We start from the raw sequence: 24,366 nt of genomic DNA, 5'->3' as shown, positions 1-24,366 counted from the left end.
GACACAGTCTTAAGATTCCACTCCACCATCATTTGCAGCCCAGCCAAAACTACTCACATATTTTTCTCAGATCGCCCAAGTTCCTAGGAGATAATAGTGTTCTCACTAAGAGGGCCAGTCAGTCAGCTTTACATCCTCCTGGCTCCAGCTTGCCATGGTCTACTTACCCTCTCCTTAACCCTTTTCAATAAAAAAAAAAAAAAAAAAAAACCCTTTGGGACAAGTCTCTCTGTCTTCCTAAACAGCTGGCGGCCAGCTCTTCCTGGCACAAAATCTTAGAAAGAGAGCAGCTGAAGCTGGAAAGGATTCAAGGGCCATGTTTATGTGAGTGGAGTCAGAGGCTCTGATCTTAGCTACTGTGATGGCTGAATATCAAATGTCCGAAGAAGCAAGAAAGACCGGTTCCTTAGCCTAGACCTGGGCTCATAGGGCTAATATTCAGATATCGTTCACTAGGAGGTATGGGTGCTTCATATGACCATCTCCCCAGCCCAAAGACGTTTTTTTTTTTTTTTTTTTTTTTTTTTTTTTTTTTTTTTTTTTTTTTTTTTTTTTTTTAAATTTGTTTTGCTTTGTGGTAAAAGGACCATGGTTATGTAGAGGATGAGAAAAGATGGTCCCCCAGGAAGAGACACAAAAGGAAGTCAGCTTATTGTGTGGCCCCTTTTCCTTTTGCTTCCTTTGGGTATAGGCTTTCACCAAACCCTGAGCTGTCTCAGCCAGGAGCTAAATGGAATAAAGGGGATTAGAGTAGATTCAGATTCCTTGAATGGGAAATTAATAAACACAGAAAATTGGTAGATTTCAAACTTAAAAAAAATAAGAGATTTGAGACATGAGGAAATGTGCTTTTTTTACACAACAGATATATACTCATATAATATATTTATACACAAACATATAAAATACATATATATACTTTAAAAAATATTGACAAGTCAGTTTATAATTTCTATGTAATTATCAATATACTGGCCATTATAAAGACGAACTTTTTCCAGAAGCTTGGAACAGAATTTATTGACTTTTTCTGTAATTATCAAAGCTACAAAAGTTTGGTTCATTTACCCAATACAGTTATGTCAATACATGTTTTACTTCTCAGTGACACTGGGATTTATCTATTAATTTTATTTATTTTATAAGCACCACCTAGACTGGTGAAACAATGCTTATTCCAACATGATTACTGTTAATCCATTCGTCAGTCGTTCCGTAACTCAGTAACTGGAAAATGGAATCCTTTACTTGTCTTTCTAGTCTCTAAACTTAATTCTGTGCCATTTTGATAAACTTCCAAGTAATAATCATCCCAATTTTAGAGCCAAAACTCTCTCTAAAGGGGGGCAGTAAGTCTGGGAACAATAAATATAAGGCCTAGAAAACAGGTAGTGATTCCCTAGGCCACCCTGTCATAGAGATATAGAAACAGGTACTAACGGTATAAATGCCTGACATTTATCGAGCAGTTACTATGTGACCCTCATAAGTGTCTTACATATGTTTTCAATTTTTCCTTCGCAAAAATCAGCTAGGTATTATTATCATACCCAGAAAAAAAAAGAATCTTATAAGGGACACAAGTTTGGTTACCATATGTAAGGGCACAGAAGTCAACAATGACTCTAACCCTGGCATATTAACTCTAGACACCCCAAACTTCCTCTACAAGATGATATGTCTAATTAAACTACATCAGGGATTACTGATATTGTTATTATTATTATTTAGTTTTGAGACAAGATCCAAAGTATTCCAGACTCACCTTGAACTCACAAAGTAACAGAGAATGACTTGGAAGTTCTGATCCACTTACCTCCATTTTCTGAGTGGTAGGATTACAAGCATTTGTGACACTGGGAATTGAACCAAAGGCTTCTTGACTGCTAACCAAGCACTCTGTCAACTAATCTATAGTCAAGTCCAGAATTACTGATGTCTGATATAATTCCCCCCCTCTTCCCCTTGCTTTCCTCCCTCCATTTATTCTTTTCTTTCTTTCCCTTCTTTCCAAAAATGTTTTCTATGCTCAGCACAGTTCTATGAAACCTATTTGGCAGAATGTTTAGTACATTAAATTGGATGTGTGTTATACATGATGCTTGGTATCACCATTTTATGGGCAATGAACTTCATATATTGGCTTCAGAATGTCAAACATGCCTACTAATCAGAAGCAAAATAACTAGTGGGGCAAAAATCCAAATAAATAAAATAACAAGAAAGTAAATTTTAGTTTCAAAGTATCTTAGCACAATGCAAATGAACAAAATACCCCAAATACCCTGCAACTGACACAGGTGCTCAACACACGCGTTTCTGAACCAGCAAACAAACAGATGAAGAAGGAAGGAAGCTATAAGCTATCTATTCATGGTCGTGAACAAAAGGACCCATGTGTATCTGTTACTTTATTGATCTAAATGCTTTTGTTGTTTGGGCACAAAGCACAATTTCTGAGTTCTTTCAACTCACCCCATGAGCAAGAAAATGGATAGAACATATCAGCAGTGTCTCCTTAAGTAAAGTGAGGCTTAAAGGATTCTGCATCTATAAAATCCTTGGACTTTTGTTAGAATTTTACATTTATTGCCTTTTCTGATAATCATAAAAAGCCACTGGGGGATAAAAGCCCTTGGGAGCAGCATTCATCTCTTTCACAGATGATAAAACAGGCTTGTATAGGTCATTGAAAAGAAAGGGAGCATGCCTTAGCATTCAGGCTTCCAAGACAGGCAGCTCAGTAGACGGTTAGTTCTATAGAGCAAGCAAGCTACTCCATTGATGCAGTTCCCTCCTAAAGATTTCCAAAAGCTTTCAACTGTATTGTGACCACTCAGAATTGTGTGTGCCAGAATGCAGCCACTGAATTACACTCTAAGAATAAATTTAGTATCTACAGGGATGCCTTGATATCAGAAAAGAGAAGCACTTTGGACATGGGCTAAAAGCCAATTGTTCACAGGACAAAGGGTAGGTGAGGGCATGATTGATTATTTCTTAGTGCCCAGTCTCTATAGACTGAGATATGCATTTCCACTAAGCAATGTTTCTCACTGGGAGGTTTTGTTGGGGTGGGAGTATAAGAAAGCAATTTCTTGAATATTAAAGTCAAACATCTTTGCTTTTATTGACAATCTTCATTTCCAGGTGATGCTGACATTGACATTCTGGGAGCGACTGAGAAACACAGATATGGAGGATGTGACCTCATTATTGTCCTTTTGTATTTAGTTGATGCAGAGTATGAAGCGCAATTGTGTGTATATTGGTTCTTCATCACTGTACAGTCACACCACAACACCCTCATTTCTATTCCTTCTGCCCACAGATTCAGGAGATGATGAGAAAGAGACACATTTTTGGTATTCTACTTTGACCTTAATGCCTTAAGTACAAATATCAATATTTACTTTCATTGTGTCAATAAAAATTGAACACAGCCTGGAGTCCAGACCATGTCTCTCCTTTTGAGGCCTTTGTTTTCTCCGAGGAATGTGCTATCCCTGACATTGTGCAATGAGTGATACAGTACTCTCCCTACAGTCTCTAGACATTGTAGCTTTTTTTTTCTATTTGATCACTCGACTGGTTACAGTATCTATGAAATTCCACACAAAATGTAGTGGATCTAGTACGTAAGCATAAAGACAACTGAATGTACCTGTGTATAAGATTTTAAACAGCGATCTCTATACAGTTTCTTACCATCTCTTATGATCAGCTTGTCATAGTCACATGTTGCCTGAGACTCAATGTCCATGGAGAGGATGTTGAGTTCCACAGTAGAACCAGGAGCACGGATGATCCATACACAGTCAGCACGGTTATTATACTGCCCAGGCCAGCCCGGGGAGAACAAAAGGACAGGAGTGTCTCCTGTCACCAAATACCCTCCACAGGCACCTGTGGAAAGAAAATCCTCATCTTTAACACTTTGTCCTTTAAGCGCTTCAAAGTGGCCACACTCTGGGGCTGAGAGAGAATGCGTGGTTAAAAGCACTTCCTGTTTTTCCAGACGACCTGAGCTATGTTCCCAATACCCATGTCAGGTAGTTCACAAACACTGTGACTCCATCTCCAGGAAACATAACCTCTCTTCTGGCCTGTAAGAGCACCAGTACAAACACATCACACACACACACACACACACACACACACACACCAGTCTTAGACAAACCCCCAGACATTACCAAACCCACCTGTACCAATGGTAGGAACAGCTCCAGCAGAAGCGTCTAATGCAAACCATTCCAGAAGGAATCCCTTCCCTGAGATGGTAGCATCAGAAGAAAACTGGAATGTCATAGAGTTTCTACTGGAGCTAAAAGATTCCATGTGGGTACTGCAATAAGTGCCAATCAGGTTGGAGTGAATGTCAAACCCATCATAGATCTGCATGTAAAAAAATAAAATAAATAAAATAAAACATCGTAACTAGGCAGCTATCTGTAGTTTTCTTCATTAAATGAGAAATTTAAAGGAAGGTTTGTATTTCATAATTTTATCAGAGTAGAAAAGTTATCAAGAAAATACTTCAATTTAAAACAGAAAGTCACATTAAATACATTATTGTAGATAATTTAAGTTATTCCATATAGAGTAACTGTAGAATTATCTTTTAAAAACATGCTTGTGGGCTCTAGCATATTTAGTGGCTTTTAGTCAAATCTGTGGGTGGGAAAGTAAAGCCTACAGTAAAGAGGTTCCCACTCTAAGAGAGACCGGAGCTGATTACAAACAAAGAAAGAACCACAGTTCATGAGGGTCCGTATATTCAAAATGCTTAGTAGATCTATTCTATCTGCCTTAAAATACTATCTCACCTATGTAGAGGCATATTTTATGACAGTTTTAAAATAACCATAAAATCCTCTATTAAGCTTATTTCTTTCAAATTATGTCACAATTATTTCCACACCTATTGGGCATCATGCCATCTGTCATTGGGTTCTACTTTGAGCACTGAGCTTTCAAGAAGCGTGATTGGATTGTGGTTTTCAGGAATATGATAGCGTTTTCTGAAATTCGCAGATTAGTCAATGCATGGATGGCAAAGTCATCATAGCGTCTCCATTTGTGTTTCCTTATTTTTATATCACCCTTTCAGGTTTTAAGGCTGTACCATTGGAATAGACAACTCTCTTTTGGGAAGTCTGCTGCATCTGAGTATGCTTTATGCCCCCTTCCTCTCTCTCCACTGATGTGGGATTACCCTCTGTATGCTGTGAATACCATTGGTTAATAAAGAAGCTGTCTTGGGCTGTGATAGGGCAAAAGAGTAGAGCTAAGCAAGAAAAACTAAACTGAATGCTGGGAGAAAGAAAGCAGAGTGGAGAAGCCATGTAGCCCCACCGAAGACAGATGCCTGAACTTTACCCAGTAAGCCACAGCCACATGGCCATATACAGATTAAGATAGATGGGTTAAATTAAGATATAAGAGTCACACAGAAATATGCTTAAGCTATTGGCCAAACAGTATTGCAAATAATATGGTTTCTGAGTGACTATTTTGGGGCTGAGCAGCCGGGAACAGAACAAGTAGCCTCCTACAACACTCCACCTTAACAATCGGGCTTCTATCTACAATAAAGACTTCTCTTAAATCCCCACCTTGCTTCAAGAAAAACTGCAAAACAAGACAAAAACAAATAAAAGAACAAACAGGATAACGGGATAGAAGATAGAATAAACACATAACCAGAGCAAATAGGCATGCTTAGACAAAGTCAACAAGGAAATTATAGTAATGCTTAAAATGTCTTTTATTTATTATGGACTTAGTTTTGCCAATAGTATCCATTGAAGTAGATAAACCTCCTCCTCACAAAGAAACTCACCTTTAATTTGTCATATTGGCAGTTGCCTACTGATTCCATGTCTATCTCCAAGATTCTAGCATGGATAATCTGAGATGCGTTTACATTTACTGTCCATCTATAATTGGAATTAGGGGGATAATTTCCAGGCCATAAAGGAGATGCGATTTTCCCATGCGTTCCCACAATATTATCATTGCCAAATACTAGGAGGGAAAACAGAGTTGTAAATCAGACCAATTTAGAATTTGTTCTTTAATAAAATGAAATGAAAACAAAACAAAAAACAAAAACAAAGGGCAAGACTGTTGGAAAGGGTAGGCTTTTAATTGACTGGGATTTCTTTTCTGACCACTGAAAGAAATACTGCTTTCCTTTAGGTTTTCTGGGCTATTAGCTCCTGGAGGAGAATGGTTCCTGAATGAAATTTCATCTCCTTAGCTGACTGCAGGGTATGAAAAGAAGGGACAACTTCCCATGAGAAAAGTATTTCCCAGACACCAGAGGAGTTGGGGAGTAGTCACTCCAGCTCACACCTTAACTGTAGTTTTACCAATTTTGATTTGCTTTATGAAAGAAAGGAATTTTTCTTTCCTTTTTAAAATTCTATATGACAATCAACACAGAGAATAGTCAATCATGGAAAAACTCGAGTTAAAGAACAAAAATAATTAATACTTTATCTGTATTGGAAGAATAGCCCAGGTTTTATCCGAATGCTTAAGCTAATCCTAAAATAATTCTAAAGATCTTAATATGAAGAATGTATTAAAAGATCAAACGAAACATGTTTGATAGAACTTTATCTGCCTGGAAGATAAAAAAGGTTCCTTTGCACAATATCATAAACATTAATAACAGTTGCAAATCGGGGCCTAAAAAAAGACTTAAAACAGCAAGCTCAATTTTCTTATCTGTTAGTGAGCCATCCATAAACAACTGAGATTTTCTGGTATATTACTCTAAAATCTGAGGAAAGAATGTGGCGTGTAGGATTATTTTTAGTTGATACATTACTGAAATTTTTCATCATTCCTAGTTTGTAGGATTCTTTCTAGAAGCCATTACGGAAACAGACCAACTTACTATGATTGAACCTGGCCTGGAAGCCCATGCCACTGCCTGAGCCATCAGAGACAAATCTGATCCACAAAGTATGGCCCTTGATGGAAGAGTAATTGCCAGGGAGGGAGTTTCCACAGTATCGTCCCACCAAGCGGCCTGTGGCATTTCCTTCCCGGATTTCCACAAAATCCTTGTTACAGTTTAAAGAGTTCTCCAATTGGAAGGATCTAATTTGGAAACAAACAAACAACAAAAGTAGCAGAGTGAACTGGTGAAGAAATTTGAGATCCTGACTTCAGTTTCAGGAGAGCCAAACCCCTCTCCTGGCCCCCATTGGCCTCCAGTTCAATACTGAAAATGTTGCTTCAATAATTGGATATCCCCCTGGAGTTAGAAAAAGAAACTCAATTTCTTCTTTATATGCTGAAATTAATTTAACATTTTTCACATGTGTTCTCAAAATATTAGAAATACAAAGCTCTTACAACAAAACAGAGTATCCTTGGAACTTTGAGATAAAGAACTGCAAAATAGTACTACCTACAAAAAAAGCAGCATAATTCAGGCTCAATTTTATTACACTTAATGTTATTAACAATGTGAAATATGCTAAAATTGTTTTACTCTACTTCTGAGATGAGAGAGGTGAATCCTCTCTCATCTCAGAAGGTAACCCATCCCCCCCCCCACCGCAGGATCACTCTGAAAGCATCATTCTGAAGCATCATGTGTGGTCTAGCCACCTTAGGACCACCTCAAAGCTCATTTGCAATGAAGAATCTGGACTCCTCATGATTTGTCTGGGCGTTTCTTTCCTTATTTCAGATCCTTTGCTTACACAGGATCGATTCTGATTCCATTTTTATGGGTGTTCTGTGTGTGTGAATATGTCTCAGATTCTGTATCTGTTTCTTGTACTTTTCCTTCAGCCCCCCCACCCCGTTTTGTCCTATCCTGGTTTGTTTATTTTTATTTTATCTTCTAATAATTATTATTACTTTAGGTGATTGTATTCTAATGAGAGAAAAAAAGGTGTGGCTTTGGATGGGTGAGAAAGTGGGGATGATCTAGGAGGAGTTGTGGGAAGGTAAGCAATAGTCAGGACATAATGTATGAAAAATATTTTTCAATAAAAAACAAATAATTATATATTCAGGAGGGGGAGAATCTAGCTATAAATACCAACTGAATCAGGATGTGAAATTTAACAAAACTCAGGTGATGCGAACGCCTGTTAAAATTCTGACAAGTGATCAGGGAGGTTGCACAGGTCTTTGCTAATGATCAGATTGTTTATCTCCCAGGGAGAAACAGCAGGGAGGGCTTTCTGCTAGGAATCACGGTGATGATTCTTCCAGGAGTCAAATTAAGCTTCTTATAAGTTTTATTCTTGGGAGTCTTTGTTTTAGGCTGGTACATTTTATAAGCAAATCTACCCTTTGGCTAAGATCTGTCAGTGAAAATAGAATGTGCAGCACAAATAATACACTTTCTGTTTCTCATTATCTCCCTTCTGTTAGAAGCAACCATTTCCTCAATGCCTTCTTCTGGCATAAAGTATTATTTCTGTTCATTCCTTTGAATATCTGCTTTTACGGAATAACTAAGTTTTATTTCTCCCCTCTCCTTTTCATTGCAAATTCAACCATAATTTATCCGCTTTTTTCTCCGTACTCAGTTTCACCACAGCATCCATAAACCAACCCTGTGTTAGAACTTGATGAGCTTCAGATGCTTTTCACACACCCCAGGGAAGAGGGCTAGTCCACATCTGGAAGTGCTTTAGACCAGAGCAGAAATAACTCCCAAGCCTTGCCAGGAAGCCTTTCTCATAACCATTGGCACAGAGCGAAAGCAGTGTGCACTCTACAAAGGCCCCTTAAACAACAAAACTCAAGCCAGTAACACAACAGAGTCAGACTGCTTCCAGGTGAGCAAGGAAACCTTCCCATGTGGCAGTTTAAAGTTGTGTTGACTCTCATCTACAGGAAGAGTGTCTTGCTTAGCACAATGTCACTTGCACCCTAAGGAGGCATGGTCTGGCTGATGGATTAAAGAAAGCAATTTGAAATATTTGAACTTGTCTCATTTCTAATCAGTTCTTGTGCACAGACGGGCATGGCTATGAGGAAGATCCAGCAAGCAATTCTCTTCTCTCAACATGGAAGAGTTTACATGCTTTTCAGAACAAAATTAACATTGCCATGCATGCCTGTTATTCCTGCATGGCAAAGTGAGGCAGGAAAATCACAAGTTTGAGGCCATTGAGGGCTATACACCGAGGACATGTGAAAAACAACTACAACAAAGAATTTATTTCAACCTGACTCCAATAACATGTAATATAGTATGACATATGACTTTGAACTCAAAATGGTTATGTAAATACCAACATAGCTTCAGTTAGTGTTTGTTTGTTCTTTTTCTTTTCTTCTTTTATTTTTTGAGACAGGGTCTCTGGGTTACTCTGGTTGTTCTGGGAACATGTTGTATAGACCAGATTGGTCTCAAACTCAAAGAGATTTATTTACCTGCCTCTCCCCCTGAGTGCTGGGGTTAAAGTTGTGTACCACCACAGCTGGATACCAGTGCGTATTTTTTAAGTCCCCATTATCAATATGCTTTGTCATTGGAACCTCTCTACTGAGGGATGAGACAATCTCATTTCACTTACCATGTGCTCTTCACATCTGCTTCTGGGAAATATTATTATTGCCGTTTAGTTTAACCTAGGTCTATTTGGAACGTAACAAGATCTACCATCCATTCCACAGCCACAGTCCATGTTCCAAAAGTGTTAGGATTCAATGAGAAGCTTGAAGGCAGTCTTACCAACCAACTGCTAGTTTAAAAAAAAACTAACACGAAAACCCCTCCCTTCCATTTCCCTGATAGGAAAGGAATAGGGATAAGGTATGTGGGTAAAGAAGGTCTAATGGAGACAGGTACTGTTTCTCTCCATTGAAAGATTCTTAGTGCTTTACATAACTCAAGCTATGAGCGGGACAGAAGAAATTGGGGACAGTCTTCCTGAGGTTTCCCTGTTCCCTCTGGTGAGGGCTCGGACGCAGGATGCTGGTTACCCCGTCTGTCACTAACAGTGCCGTCTCCCTGCAGACTCACCAGTACTGAAACAGCATACCCACATAAGGGACTTACAGGAAGGACAGCTGCATCTGGTTCCCAGGGGAGCTGACAACGTTCCAGACACACTCCACGTTAGGATGGTATTCTGCTGGGTAGTTAGGGCTGTTGAAGATGCCGTGAGCCATGTTGAAGGTTCCACCGCAAGCTGGAAGGCAAAAGAAACAGAGTTTCAGAGCAAAGGCCAAATGAAAGACACCGCAAGATACAAGAGAAGAGCATTAGAGCCATCTGTGAAGCAGCACACGGCACTTCCATGTACTCCACAGTAATAACTGATCTCTGTCACATGTAGTAACCAGAAAAGCAACAGCTCCTCAGTATGTGGGCCAGAGGGGGCCCTTTTCTGAAAGGCTTCCTCAACGTGGACTAGAACTTTAGGTAAAAGGGACCTGATTTTAATCCTGCATTCCCTTGGTTTTCATGGTCAGGGTGATTTTCGAGTTTGCCCTGGAAGAGGAGGTACTTTTCTCTGGTTGCCATGGAAAAGACAGCTTTCCATCTTTCCCTCTGTGGAGAGCACTGAAACTGACCATTCTTCATTGTTCTACACTATATCTGTAACCGCCTCTCCTGGCCAAGAACCACAGTGTTGGCTGGCACCTCTTTCCTTTCCTGCCCACGTGCCTCACGACAGAGTGGACAGTTGGTCAATGGCCGGGCCTACCTACCATCAGTGCAGAAGATGGAAGAATGACCATGAGGCTGTGCGTCCATATGAGTTGCCACCAAACTGCTAGTCATGGAGCATCTTAGCAAACACAGTGCTGGGATGCTAGCGAACAGGTCTCCAGGAAGATAAGGTCTAGCTAAAAATCAGTCGGCTTTCTAGCTAATTATCCACATGTTTATATCTCATGATTGTGAGAATTTGCACAGTATTAAATTATAAAAAAAGCACATGGGAAATTTTAAACTAAAAGAGTCAACTTTAAACCAAAAGAGTTCTAAACAACCAACCGAAGATTTCTATCACACGCTGCTAACCCTGCTCCATCTGTTAATACCTCTTACTTACCTGATGTTGACGCAGAATAGAAGGCATGGAAACCCTCAAACCTGCCCAAAGAATTGGAGACGAACCTCAGGGTCAGGGCACTGCCAAAGGATATGATGGGATGGGGCAGAGAGTTGCCACAGTAACGGCCTAAAGGATGAAGGGAGTAACGAGGAGGTAAGTAACGACGTGGTAGGAGCCACGCGTCTCTTCACCAAGCACACACAAGAATCTCACAATCTCACAGTGAGAACCCCTTACATCAGAGTTGTGTTTGAGGCAATGCCTGACCACTAAAGATAAACTCTAGCTACAAGCATAGTCAGGATAAACTATTAATCTGATTTTTAAAAAAATTAGCGTGACAGAGGGAAAGCTGATGTGAGCAGACTTCAAATGTAACTCAAGTAATCATTTCCAGCCACGTGGGGACTAGACAACAATGCACTAAGAATCTCAGTAAGAGGAGATAGGGCGCCGGGTTATATGAATTCAATGCATGGCTTGCCATTTACTGGCAATGTAACCTGAGACAAGTTACTTGGGTGCTCTGTTTCCCCATATGAAGACGGGGGCATATTAGAAATAACTAACCCCATGTCATAAAGACGTAAGGACTGAGTTACCACTTATAAAGTACTTAGAACAGTACTCTACAGGAGGCGGTTGGGTAAGAGTGTGTGTTATACAATGCATCCTTGGCACAATGCAAATGGATCAGTGTCTCAGACAAGACAATGAGAGGTGTTCTCCTTCCTTGTCCACCAAGCTCCGTTATGGGTGCTGGAATCAGAGCAGTCTCTTCTAACAGAGCTTGTCCTCTGCCAGGGGGGACACTCCCATGGCAAAATACTCACAGAGGAAGCTTAATGCATCTAAGGCTGTTTTGTCTGAACCATTTTAAGAGCCATGTCACATATGTTTTAACTTTATTGGGATGTCTAGCAAACAAACTGGTGAATTTTTAATTAAATCAATTAATATGTTTTTCTTCCTTTGGAAACAGAAGAAACATTTCCAATAGAGTGTAAGAAGTACTTTAAAGTACTAACCAGAAATTTCTGAATTTTCTGTTTACTGATGAAATGGCCTTTGTTCCACTATTGATTCAGACTGGAGTTTAGAATCTGTAACTTGCACTTCAAAAGCAAACTAAAATACACAAGCTATTGTCGAACGTAAATAATTTGGGTTTCTTGAGCCCCACATTATCCCGCTTTCCGACCCTCTGATTATTCCTATGTGGCTTTTGAGGCTCTTCATGCTCATTAGAAACACTGTAATTTTGAATGTCACACACACACACTACATGCCAAAACTACAAATGTAAATGACCGAGTCTCTGTACCTTGGACAGGTGCGTCATAGTCCTTGCCATCCAAAATTTCTAAAAAGTCCTCTTGACAACCCGTGCTGTCTTGAAGCTGAAAGTGGCTGAAGGTGAGGGTGATATGATTGACTGTAGAAAAAACAAGAGAGAAGAGGGTTGGTGATTTAATAAAATCCTGGCAAGCAGAAGAGAGATATTTTTGCCTCTGGTACTTTCAGAGAAGGGTTTTCCAGCAGGGAAGTAAGGATTTGGCAGGCTTTGCACAGGGGCTGGGGTGGGTAAACAGAGCTAAGGGTTCAGCTTCATGCTTCAAGGGCTTCCTTTGAAGAGTAACAGAATCGATGCTTTTGAAAATGCCTGTAGAATCCAAAATGCCAGTTATGGTAAATCAGGAGTCTTGGGCAAGTTCATCCCAGAGGCTTTGGGAACTGTCTTATTGGAAAATGTAACTTTAGGCTTTTGTTGCTTTGTTTATCAGCCATTGTTGTGTTCCTCTCATAAATACTTTCCTCCAGATTAGTTTTCTGAGAGTCTGATTCCTTGCATGTGCTTGTGCCGAAAGATCCTTTTTGCACAGGACCTGCCTCTTGGCACTCAGGCTGGTTTAGGGGTCAGAACCAGTGCCCCTGAGCTTCTGAATCATCCACCAAGAATGCTTTGAGTCAAGTAAGGAACAGTAAGTGCCTGGGTACATTTTCCTTTTGTTGTCCTTCACTGTGTCCCTAATGTTCAGAATGGGATCTTTTCCTGTTGCTGGCCTTGCAGCAAGAACTTTCATCTGGATGTTTTTACAGCTCATGAGAAAATAATCAGTAGGCACAAAACTGCTGGGTTCAAGGCAGGGGGCTTCTCTTTTTCAGTTTGGTTAGGGCTCCACCCTCTCTATCTACAAAGACTAAAAATTACATCACTGGCGCCCACATCTCCTGCATGGCTACAAAATTCTATCAGTTGGTGAAATTTTAATTTCATAATGAATAACAATGAAATTAAATTTAATAATATTTAAACCCAGCTCTTCTGCAAATAATTTTATGCCAGGACCTGATTAGCCTAAAGTGACTGTCCAATTTTCACACAAGTCATTAATTAGAGTTCAGAGCAGAGAACTTAATGGTTTTCCCACACTGTGTCTGAGATCACAAATTCTTCCTGGAAATCTTAAAGGAGGGCAGGGGTCACATGAAATAGGATTCATAATGGGACCAGACTCACTCTGTGTGGAGCTATTGTGTAATGTCTATAAGGATCATCTCATTTTCTCACCTGTCAACATGAACAGACTACTACCATGTCAGGTAATAGAATTCTAAGATTCCGAGAAGAAAAGAAGGCAAACATTTACTGAATGCTTCTAGGTCTGTGCTGAGATTTCATAAATCTATTCATGGCAGGAGAGACAGGGTTTTGCTATTAGTTTCGCCTTTAGTGACCAATAGCTTGTGAGATCGTATCCTCCAACTGTAAGATATTTCTCCAAATTATCTCCTTCTTATTCACATATTCATAGGTATCTACTATGCTCAGCAATACATGGTAGGTAGGTAAGTGTTCTGGGAGTCACGTCTTCAATCCTTTGTCTTTGTTGGTTTGTTTGTTGTTTGCTTGTTCTTGAAACAAGGATTTCACTGATCCCAGAGTGGCTTCCAACTGGATATGAATAGAGGGTGACCTTGAACTTCTGATTCTCCTACTTCAGTGTGTGTTGGAATGACCAGCATTTGCCACCACTCCCGACTCATGTAGTTCTGGGGATCAAACCCAGAGCTTCGCTGGTGACAGGTAGGTACTCAGTCCACTGAGGTATACCTTCATCTCTACAACCCTTGGAATTTTTAGAGACAGTGTCTCCAGATATTTACTCAGGCTGGCTTGACCTTATTGTTGACCCCAGCCTCATCTCCAACTCATAATCCTTCTGTCTTAGCTTCCAGAGTGCTAGGATTACCACACCCAGCCTTAAAACTCCCTTTAAGTTAATATGAATGAGTTTAGACAGGTTTGCTTACTAGACTAGAAAACGACTATTTCCACACATTCCAGGAACCAGGCCTTCCCTAAAAGAGGCCAGTCAGCAATTGTTGCCACTGAAGAGCTAAGGGTTCTACTCACAGCCATACCTCCCAAGGGGATCCCTTGCTCCAGACTCCTCTCCTTTTTATTCTTGTTACTTACATGGAGGTTGAGCTTCTAGTATCCAGGTACAGTTTTGATTGTTTGGATATTTATCAGGGAACAACGGAGAGGAAATAGTATCGGAAGAGTCAGTGATGATGTGACCTCCACATTCTGAGAAGCAAAAACACGCATGTCATATACTTTTGATTTCTACCCATGACACCAAACAATTATTAGATGACTGAAAAGGCTTCTTATTTCCACCGTGAATGCCAAGAAAGCTCTCTGTTAAGGAAGTTACACATAAACCATCAGACAGACAATGAGAAAATACTTTAGAGCTATAATATTTTTCAATTATAGGAAGTGGGGGCTATGGCATAGAACAATACACTAAATGGTTGTGAATTGTCTGAATCATTCAATCAATACCCTGGCTTTGATTGATTTCCTCTGTTTCCTTGTAAATCATAAGAAGGGTAATTTGTTCGCAAATCAACTTTATTTTCTCTGGAAAGAACTCAATTTATAAAGATGATTGCAAGTTAACCAGAGAAACTCAATGTTCTGTGGAAACAAGGAGAGGAGAGTGTATCTCACTGCTGAGTGCCCCGTCTCCAGAGGAGGCAGGACTGAACCAGGACCTGGAGGGTAAGAGCAGTGCAGGGAGTGGACAGCCTGAGCAAAGCCATGGGTGAGAAGAGGGGCCATATTTATACAGCCTTGGCTGAACCACGAGAGGCCTAAACAGTATTGGAGGCAGCAGCACTGTAAAAGGGTCAGGGCTGGTTTGGGGACTGTGGCTAACAGATGGAGTGGCTTTTGTATTCTAAGCCACACAGAGACAGGACAGACACGAGGAATCAGTGTGACCACAGTGTGTCTCCTGGAAATTATTTGGGAGAAAGATGGAACAGGAGTAGGTGAGTTTGAGGAGGCTGTTATAAAAGTTCAGAGGGACAGGAGAGTATTTTTACTCTGAAGCAACACTTAAAGGAATGTTAAGTGTAAAAATAAAAAAAAATAGCAGTAAATACTGCTTTTTCTTTGAAATCACTGAGAATAGCAGATACTCACACTAGTGTCTTGCTCTGATGTCTCTGAGAGTGCACCCTTGTCAGACTGACACAGAAATACTCTTCATCTAGGACTCTTTACTAATGTGATACTAGCAAGTCTACCAGTAGAGCTGCTAATAGGCACATGTGGAATAAACAGGCTAATCTTATTTGAGGTGAGGCCAGTGAGGTGGCTTAGCAGGGAAAGGCATTTGCCGTCAGGTCTACAGGCATGAGTTCAATCCCTAAGACCCACATGATAAAAGGAGAGAACTAAGTCCCATAAGCTGTCCTCTGACCTCTATACATACACCATGACACACCCAAATAAACATGCGTCAGTATTTTTAATTAAACTTTTTTTGAAGTAAATGATCTGAGCCATCCAGATAAAAATCAAGGCCCCATTCAAACCAATTAATCATTCCTACAAATTCTGGGTTACTCCATGTCTGACAATTTGATAAAGATTTCTCTGAGAGAAATCTGGTGAAAAGCCTTGAGAGAGGAAATTGAGAACTGGTGATTTGAAGATATAAACAATGGAAAGCCATGGGATTCAGGTAAAGGGCTCCATGGAGACAGAATCTGACTCTACACTACAAACAAGGCTTACAGTTGTATATCTCCTTGGATAGGTGCTAGGTAAATTAATTTGGCTAATTCTTATTTTGTATATTGCTGGTACTGTACCATTAAATGCTATTTTAAAAACACAGTGCTTAAGAGATGCGCAGATCCTGAGACACAATCATCATTTAAGGCAGACAAAGACGTGCAAAATGTAGGAGCATCTAGAATACCTGCAATCTTCCTATCTGAACATTTGCATATTAAACTCTGATCAACTCCAGGGCTCAGGTCACCCACAGTATACTTACCTTGCCTGAACTGAGCTCGGAAGCCCCTGCTCTGTCTGGAAGAGCCAGACTGAAATCTCACAAAGAGGCTGTTTCCTGTCGAGAGGATGGAGTTAGGCGGCGTCTGTCTTCCACACACACTGGCAACACGGGTGTTTGCGGAACTTGAGCCATCATAAGTCTACAAAGACGGAAAACAGAAAACTCTCAGTACTGCAAGTTTACATCTATACAGGCCCATATTCTGTGGACCATCTACATATCAACAGATCAGTAAAACATTGCATTGGCTGGCTCTAGAACAACTGGCTTTATTTCATCGTCCTGCTATAGAGTTCCGGGGAGCATATCTAAGCATTTGATCATTTTCTAGAGACAATCTAGTGTGAGGTTTTCTGCTAAGCCCATTATTACCTCCATAAGTTCTGACCCTCACAGGCCTCCTTTCCCCATTACCATCAGTACATGCCCACGATGTGTACTGAAAATGTTTCATGCAGAGTTAAACACAAAAGCAAAACAAGTGAGAGATAACAAGTAACCATTCGTTTTTAGAAACAACATTCTTGAACTCCTTTGCTCCTCAGAGGCTCATAGACAATGAGCAAGAAAAATGGTAGAATTCTTCTAATAACGTGAGTGGGATTAACCTGGTTTAAAAAAATTACCTCATTCAAAGACGTGTATTAGGTTCCGACCCTGCCCAGTACTATGCTGGCACTCCTCCAAGGCACTTTTTGTGCCAGTGGAGTAAAGTTTATATTATCTGTGCCCCAAACTCTGCATCATTCTAAAACTGGAGGTTACTCCTCTATTTGCTGTCTGATCTAACATGCATTCTTGAACACTTTCATGTATAAAGCAGGGACGAATGAGTCTCTTTTCTGTGCTTGGCAACACTTGTTACCACTAAGCACATACTCCGTCAGAAACTGGATTCAGTCTTTCTCGTTTGATCCTTTCAACTGGTTTCTCTACCTATATCTTTATCAACAAATCCATAGATAGTCTTAGCAAAGTATAAGGTACATAATTCCTAAGAGGAAACAAGTCACTTTGAGTCTGAAAACTTGATTTTACGGTCTAGAATTGAAACTCTTATTTTGTTCAATATAAGATATATGTTGACCAGGGTAGATATATTGCTATAATGAGAGTGATTCTCTGAAATAAATTAAATTGATTATGACTATCTCATTAAAAACTAATTGCCACCTATATTTTGTTAGAAAAAATTGGGGAGATAACAGAATACTCAGGGATCTAAGGAAGGGAGGCATTCACAAGTTACTTGGAAGAATCTAGTGATGACTCTCATCAGCATTCTATTAGAGAAGCAGGGTTGGGGTGTTCTGAGTTGATTTGTGAACGTTCATGAGTCAGATGGGCAATAGAACTTACGTTCTCAGAGAAAGGGACCAGGCCAGTACAGTAATAAATAGAAAGTAAGTCTGGTTCCAGAACAATACTTCTTTCTTCCTTCCCCTTTTATCATTTAATGGTCATGTTTTAAATCCAAGCATTTGATACATGAAACTCTAACGATGGTTTTTATTTAACGAACACTGACAGAAAATTGAATGATATTCTTCTTCCAGACTCCCTCAGTATCACAAGTACCTGTTACATATTTCAAAGTCCATGCTAGCATCCTGTCCCTTCTCTGGCCCTAGCCTGTTCTAAACTCCTTTCAACTCGTGGGATTTCCTATAACCCTGCTATCCTCAATGATGTTTTCTCTATGCTCTGCTCCTGCCTCTCTTACTATGGTTTCTCTATTCTCTATTCTCCCCTCTTTAGCTGTCTGTTGGCCATGTTCAATCTGCTTCTTTCTCTCTCCGCTCAGGGCTCTTCCAGAGGCCTCTGGCTAGTCTCTCTCTTATATCTACAATCAGAACCTTCTTTACCATACCATAGAATAGTCATCTTGTCAGCTTATACACTTATTAATTAAACAAACAAACGACAAAGGGCTTGAAGTTTGGGGTGGGTTGAGAGTAGGGATATGGGAGGAGTAGGAGGGGGCCTGAGATGATTATGACCAAAATAAATTGTATACATGTATGAAAATTTCAAAATAAATAAATATTGTTCCCAGTCTAATACAATTGCTTCTTTTAGACAAACAATTGCCAAAACAACATATAAGCCATCACAAACACACCTCTTAATTTGATCGATTTCTTAAACTTCAGTTCAGTACTAGACTCTATGAAGTATATACTAACTCCCAAAAGAATAGAAACTTAAACCTTTTTGAAGCCCACATTTAAAAGGAAAATTTTCTAGTTCAATATCTGCTGCTGTGATAAAATACCCTGGCAAACAATCTAGGGAAGAAAGGGGTTTACTTCATCTTATAATTCCAGCTCACAGTCTGTCATTGTGGGGAAGTCATGACCAGGAACCTCAAGCAGCTAATCAGACCACAAGAAAAGAGCATAGTCTTTTCCTTGCTTGTTTTCAACTTGATTGCTCTTATACAGTTCAGGACCTTTTACCTAGGGAATGGTGCCACCCAAAGTGGGCTGGTGCCTGTATCAATTAATTAAGTTGAATTCCCCATAAGCATACCCATATGCCCACCCAATGTAGATAATCCCTCCTTGAGACTCTCTTCCCAGGCCATTCTTGTCCTTGAATGGAAGCTGTGTACCAATAGCATACCAAATACGTGTGTATCTCTCTCTGTATGTGTTGTAATTTTATAAGCATGACAGCAAATGTCTCAAGTTCATCTCCAACATGTGGCTATTTTTAAATAAAGTGAGACAAGAGTATTTATTATGAAATTATGCTCTATTCAAAATAAGTTAGTAACTTATCCAAGATCACACAGCTAGTGAGCATGAGTCTTCACTCACCAAGTTCTACATAACAGCGCTTCTTTTTAAAAACAATTATGATAGCTGGCTTATTGGCATGTGCTTGTAACCCCAGAATTTTGGAAGACTGCGGTAGGAGACCATAAATTCAAGCCCACCCTAAACTACAAGAGTAAGACACTGGCTAAATAACCAGTTATTAACATTCTGAAAAATTTCAAAGCCTCAGACTAGCAATGAGACAGTATTTTAAAACTGCATTTGAAATATCAATTCTACTTGAGACTGTCTTCAACATCTGCAGTATTAAGACAATATTTTCACATTTTAATTTGCAAAGTTACAAGGAAACACTGCAAGAAAGAAATTATGAGAAACTGTTTCTGCTTATTTAAAGGTCTACTGTCACAAAACTATCAGTATGTATGGTCCCTTTATTTTGACTTAGCTCCCAAAACAGAACTAGCAAATTGTATTACCATGGGAATTCATATAGCCTAAGTGATTCTTAAGTCTACTGCCAAGACCAGGCTTAGGAATTGATTTTCAGCCTGCTATTTAAGGAGCAAATGCCAGAGCAGTATACACACAAGACTCTCAACTTCCTCTTCTTCTAGGTGACAGTAATGAAGTATGGATTTGGAAGCTGAATCCACAAAAGAATAAGCAGCCACCATGTTCATGGACTCAATTAGCACATCTCTCAGTAAGCCGAGGCAGAGCTGGTAAGTGGTAAACATTTCTGTGGGAAACGGGGTCCCTTCCTAAAGGACTGGGGATGCTATAAAATTATAAGATTCTAGCATACACATTTACTAAGCCGAAATATATCTTTAGTATATAAAAAGAAAGGAAAAGTACATAACTTGGCACGTAATGGCCAGTAAATATGAGATGTTTTAATGTCTCACATATGGCAGTCTGTAGTTTCTAAGAACAGAAAGCTGGGTTGAGAAAAACCTTAAGAAAAAGTTGCCCTCTCCTTCATGAGATGGATTATTAAAAAAAAAAAAAAAGGTTCAAAGCAGGTAAAAAGCTCTTCACAGGGGAGAGAGGTCCCTGTGACTGCTGTCAGGCCAGGTTTCCTATATTCTGGGACCAAGGAGCAAAATGACAGTAGTGTAGATACAGAGCACAGCCAGCCCCACACACTCAGTTCCCAGCTGCCTTTCCCTGGCACCATGAGAGAGGGGGAAGAATGAGGTGGACCAAGGGCTTTGAGCTCTCACAGCCCAGAGAATCTCAGATACAGGACTAGATGCAATGTCTCAGCTCCTTTCCTACCCTGAGCCCTAGTCAGAAGCAAGAACTGAGCTAATGGATTAGGAATTTTCATAGTTGACATTTTAATATCGTGAGAGTTGAGTAAATGTCAACCATTGTCATGTTAATACATGTCCCCCTTGTCATATATCAAGAGGCATTAGGGGACAAATCATTCAAGTGAGAGGCTGATCCCCTTCCTGATGACATTGACAGTCCTGGGAGGAAGGGATCTATGTTCAGAGTCTTACAGAGCGGCAGTCTGAGAAAACACAATGCGAATCTTTTAACTTACTGCATATAATGTGTGGATGTGAATATTCATTATTAATGAACTCATCAATATGCACTATTAAAACATTGAAAGAATATTTTTTAGAGTGAAAAACAATCTTATTTAGCAGAAAAATCTTTATAAACTTCAGTATGGAATTGGAATAATGGAGGTGATGTTTCTCATCTTGGGGGACAAGCTGCTCTCCTTCTTGGGCTTCCTAATCATTGTTTAGACATCTACTCTGAAATGGAGCTAAGATGAGTTTTTATCACATACTATTATGTGAATTAAAAAGGATTGAATAAAAAGAATTAAGAGCGTTCCTGGGGTACTGTTTGTATAACAGATAGCTATAAATAGCATAAATCTTCATGACAAAACATTTTTCCATCTCTCTTCTATCTCCCAGCCCAGGGACTCAGTATGCTGTCAGTTTTCTCTGATGTAGCTTTGATTCCACCTCCTCTGCTCATGCCTGGAGGCTCCCCCTGGGTGCTTTAGAATTTGGATCTTGCCTTGATCACTTTTTTTTTTCTACCTGGCTTTGTGTCACCTTTCAGTTCAGTCTCCCAGCAACTGCCACTGTGCCTTGCGCTGTCTCTAAAGTGTAAAGTCAAACACAAAAGGCAAGCTAAACAGCCCTACAGATTTGTAGAGTACATCAGACAAGCAGTCACTGGTGGCTCCCCTTCTGAAGTTAAGAACACGTGATTGATATGGATGCTACTAGCAGTGCTTTAGCCTGGAGTGCCCCTTCTGCTCTGATCATAACCCTAGAATGATTAAATGGCTCATGATCGCCTGATGGAAGCATCAGTCACTTCTTATGGCCCAAAGCCCATGACTGCAGGGTAAAAATGAATTTTGACTCTGGCAGTAACACATCTTTTACTTCTAAAACTTTCATGTTGAGCTTTCCATGAAGAAAAACTTGGATGTACAAGTATGTGGTTTTTCTTTCCATTTGTGGCACTATACTTTTTGCTTCCCTAATTTACTTGCAAGTTTTTTATTGGAAAATAAATTATGATTTATTTTTTGCAGGAGATAACAAAATAATGCAATCACAGCCTAACAAAATGTGTTAAGTGGGGGTTGGTGAGATGGCTCAGCCGGTTAGGGCACCTATAGACAAACCTGATGACCGGCATTGGATCCTTGGGACCTGATCACATGGTGGAAGGAGAGAGGTTGTTCTAACAAGTTGTTTTCTGATCTCCATATGCATACACACAAATATTCAAAATTAATATGTAAAAATGTATTTAAAAAGTTAATTTCGTTAGGATGATATATTGAAGACGGAAAAATAGTTATATATCTTAAATTTTAAGTATTTAAACACAAAGGGAGGACTGTTTATGATTTAAAAATGATAGTGAGCAAAGAGCTGAGGATTCTACATCCAGTTCTGTGTTCCTAAGATCCACAATACAAAAAGACAACTAAGACCATAGGTCTAAGGCGACTTCATTGGCCACTTGGCCCTTATTCTTCACCAAATTTTAACTCTGGCAACTCAGGTTTCCTGCTTCAAGTGCTTTAAGTCTTAGCAAAGTGAAAGGGATGTGAGGAATACACTCAGGGTAAAAGAACTAAGGCATGTCTGTTAGGGCCAAAGGAAGTTCCAATTCCCCAAACTCCAGAAGGCACTCCCGATATCCAGAAATGAGCTTACCTTGGATGCTGGATAAAAGCCAACATCCCTCAGGAACTCGTGAAGCTGGTTCCCCTCTACCAAAAGGAGTCATGTTCCTTATCACCAGTAAAAGGGACTAATGGATCTCCAATTAACACATACCTCTGGCTCCTGGCAGCATAGCCAAGGTCCAGGCTAGCCTCCAGACTCCCCCAGTCCCTGCTCTCATCTCAGTGTTCCTGTGCCAGGCTCCTTCCCTCCCCTTCTCACAACCTGGCTGTTGGCATTGTTCTAAGCCCCTGCTCCGCTACCCTCACTACCCTTTCTGATTCTCTACCTTCAGCTATTTCACCCTCTCTTGCAAATAGCACTTGTCAAATATAGTCTGCTGGCCACGTACGGTCTACTTCTTTTTCTCCCTGCTTGAACTCTTTCAGATGCCTCTGAATATTCTCTCTTACGCACAATAAAGGCTTCCCGTACCATGGAGCAGTCATGCCATTCGTGCATACAACATCAAGGGACAAAAATCAACCTTGAGAAGAGAGAACTCACAAACCACCTTCACATTTTATATACAGTAGTGTAGCTGCTAATGGGATTCCCAGCTTCAGATCCGGCTCCAAGAGAGAGGAAGTAATATGACAATGATGGGGAGTCCCGTCTTGGACAAAGACTAATGGCAAAGCTGGGAAGTCCCTCAGGATATTGTCCATGTTATTAGTCACCAATGTAACCAGGGAAGGATATGGAAACATCACTCTGGGCAGCGGCTTTTCCCGAGGGAAGAGAGGAAGGAAGCAGGAACATCCTCAGCTGTGATGTTTCCCAGCATGCTGCTCTGCAAGGAGCACCAAGGCAAACCCCTAACTGTCCATCTCAGTTCAGGACTCCGCTCCTGGGCTGTTTCTACACTACAACTCGCTCTTCACATTTCCGGAAGCCTGGGGGATGTAAAGCTGTGTAGTGGCTGCAGGTCCTGATGTAAAGATCCCCCCCCCCGCCCCCAAAAGGAAGCATTTAAAGAGATGGAGCCAAAACAAACACAAAACACAATAAATAGCCTGGCCCGGGGAACTGAGAGCTGTGGCTTCAGCTCAGCTCCTTCCCTTGCTTCAGCACAGCTGTTGGAGATTCATTTGGCATGGGCCTGGGAATGGCTAAGCAGGTTATCAAAAGGGAGCCACAAAGCAAACCTTCTAAAGATGGTACTCAGGCATCTCAGGGCAAACTAAGATGTTTGACACAGATACTGGAGGAAGGGAAGAAGGGAAATAAAGTGGGAGAGAGGAGAGAACAGGGAGGGCTAAAGAGGAAGGGAGAGGAAGGAAGGGTGACTAGCCTGGATTCCTCAGTAAAACAATAAATATTTAAAGAAGGCCGCTTCCCTTTGTCTCCCTGAAGCTCCAGCCATCTGTTATGTTATTCCTCTTTCCCTTTGGCCCCTTTTGAGAAATGAGTGTTTTCAAAGCAAACATATCATGGGCTACATGGCAACAAAAACCATAAGACAAATTATGGATGCTGTAGTAGGCGCCTGCTCTGGGTGCTGTGGGCAGATAATGTGAACAAGCCCGGCTGCCTCCGAGGGAAGCTCGGAGATGGGGTCCTCTCAGTTCAGATCAGAAACTCAGCTTCCTTTCCTTTAGAGAGGCACCGAAAACTTCAGAACAGAACAAAACCAAACCAGTTAGGGCTTGCTTGCCTCCTGTGGCCTCTGCCCTGTTTGCCTTCGAATAGGCTCCCTGCAAATAAGAGGCAGGGTGGGCCTGCACTCTGCTGCCTTTTATCTGCTGATTCTCATAAGGCAGACATTCCATTGTGCTGAGCAAAGAGGCTGCTGGAAACCCAGGCCAGCCTCCAGGGGCCCTGGGTGCCCCTCAGCCACCTTCCCTCCTCCCTCTCCCCTCTCCCCTCCTTCCTCTCTCCTCTGGGTTCTCCCCCTCCTCCCTCTCTTACATTGAGCCCA

General features: G+C 40.6%; 1 protein-coding gene across 2 annotated transcripts in view; it reads right to left on the bottom strand.

Moving 5' to 3' along the window:
• Positions 1-24,366, bottom strand: part of Cubn (cubilin) — a 206,569-nt gene that overhangs the window by 73,836 nt on the left and 108,367 nt on the right. For both annotated transcript variants that reach the window (XM_057787625.1, XM_057787624.1), the window contains exons 32-40: positions 16,415-16,574; positions 14,533-14,646; positions 12,376-12,486; positions 11,049-11,177; positions 10,046-10,178; positions 6,908-7,113; positions 5,843-6,027; positions 4,203-4,395; positions 3,709-3,906 (exon numbers count right to left, since the gene is read on the bottom strand). In XM_057787625.1, the coding sequence (XP_057643608.1) occupies positions 3,709-3,906; positions 4,203-4,395; positions 5,843-6,027; positions 6,908-7,113; positions 10,046-10,178; positions 11,049-11,177; positions 12,376-12,486; positions 14,533-14,646; positions 16,415-16,574 (1,429 nt within the window). The remainder of the gene's footprint in view (positions 1-3,708; positions 3,907-4,202; positions 4,396-5,842; positions 6,028-6,907; positions 7,114-10,045; positions 10,179-11,048; positions 11,178-12,375; positions 12,487-14,532; positions 14,647-16,414; positions 16,575-24,366) is intronic.

The sequence above is a fragment of the Chionomys nivalis genome, chromosome 13 (genome assembly GCF_950005125.1).
Source record: "Chionomys nivalis chromosome 13, mChiNiv1.1, whole genome shotgun sequence".
NCBI classification, from domain to species: Eukaryota; Metazoa; Chordata; class Mammalia; order Rodentia; family Cricetidae; genus Chionomys; species Chionomys nivalis.
This window is presented reverse-complemented; position numbering and strand designations above follow the sequence as displayed.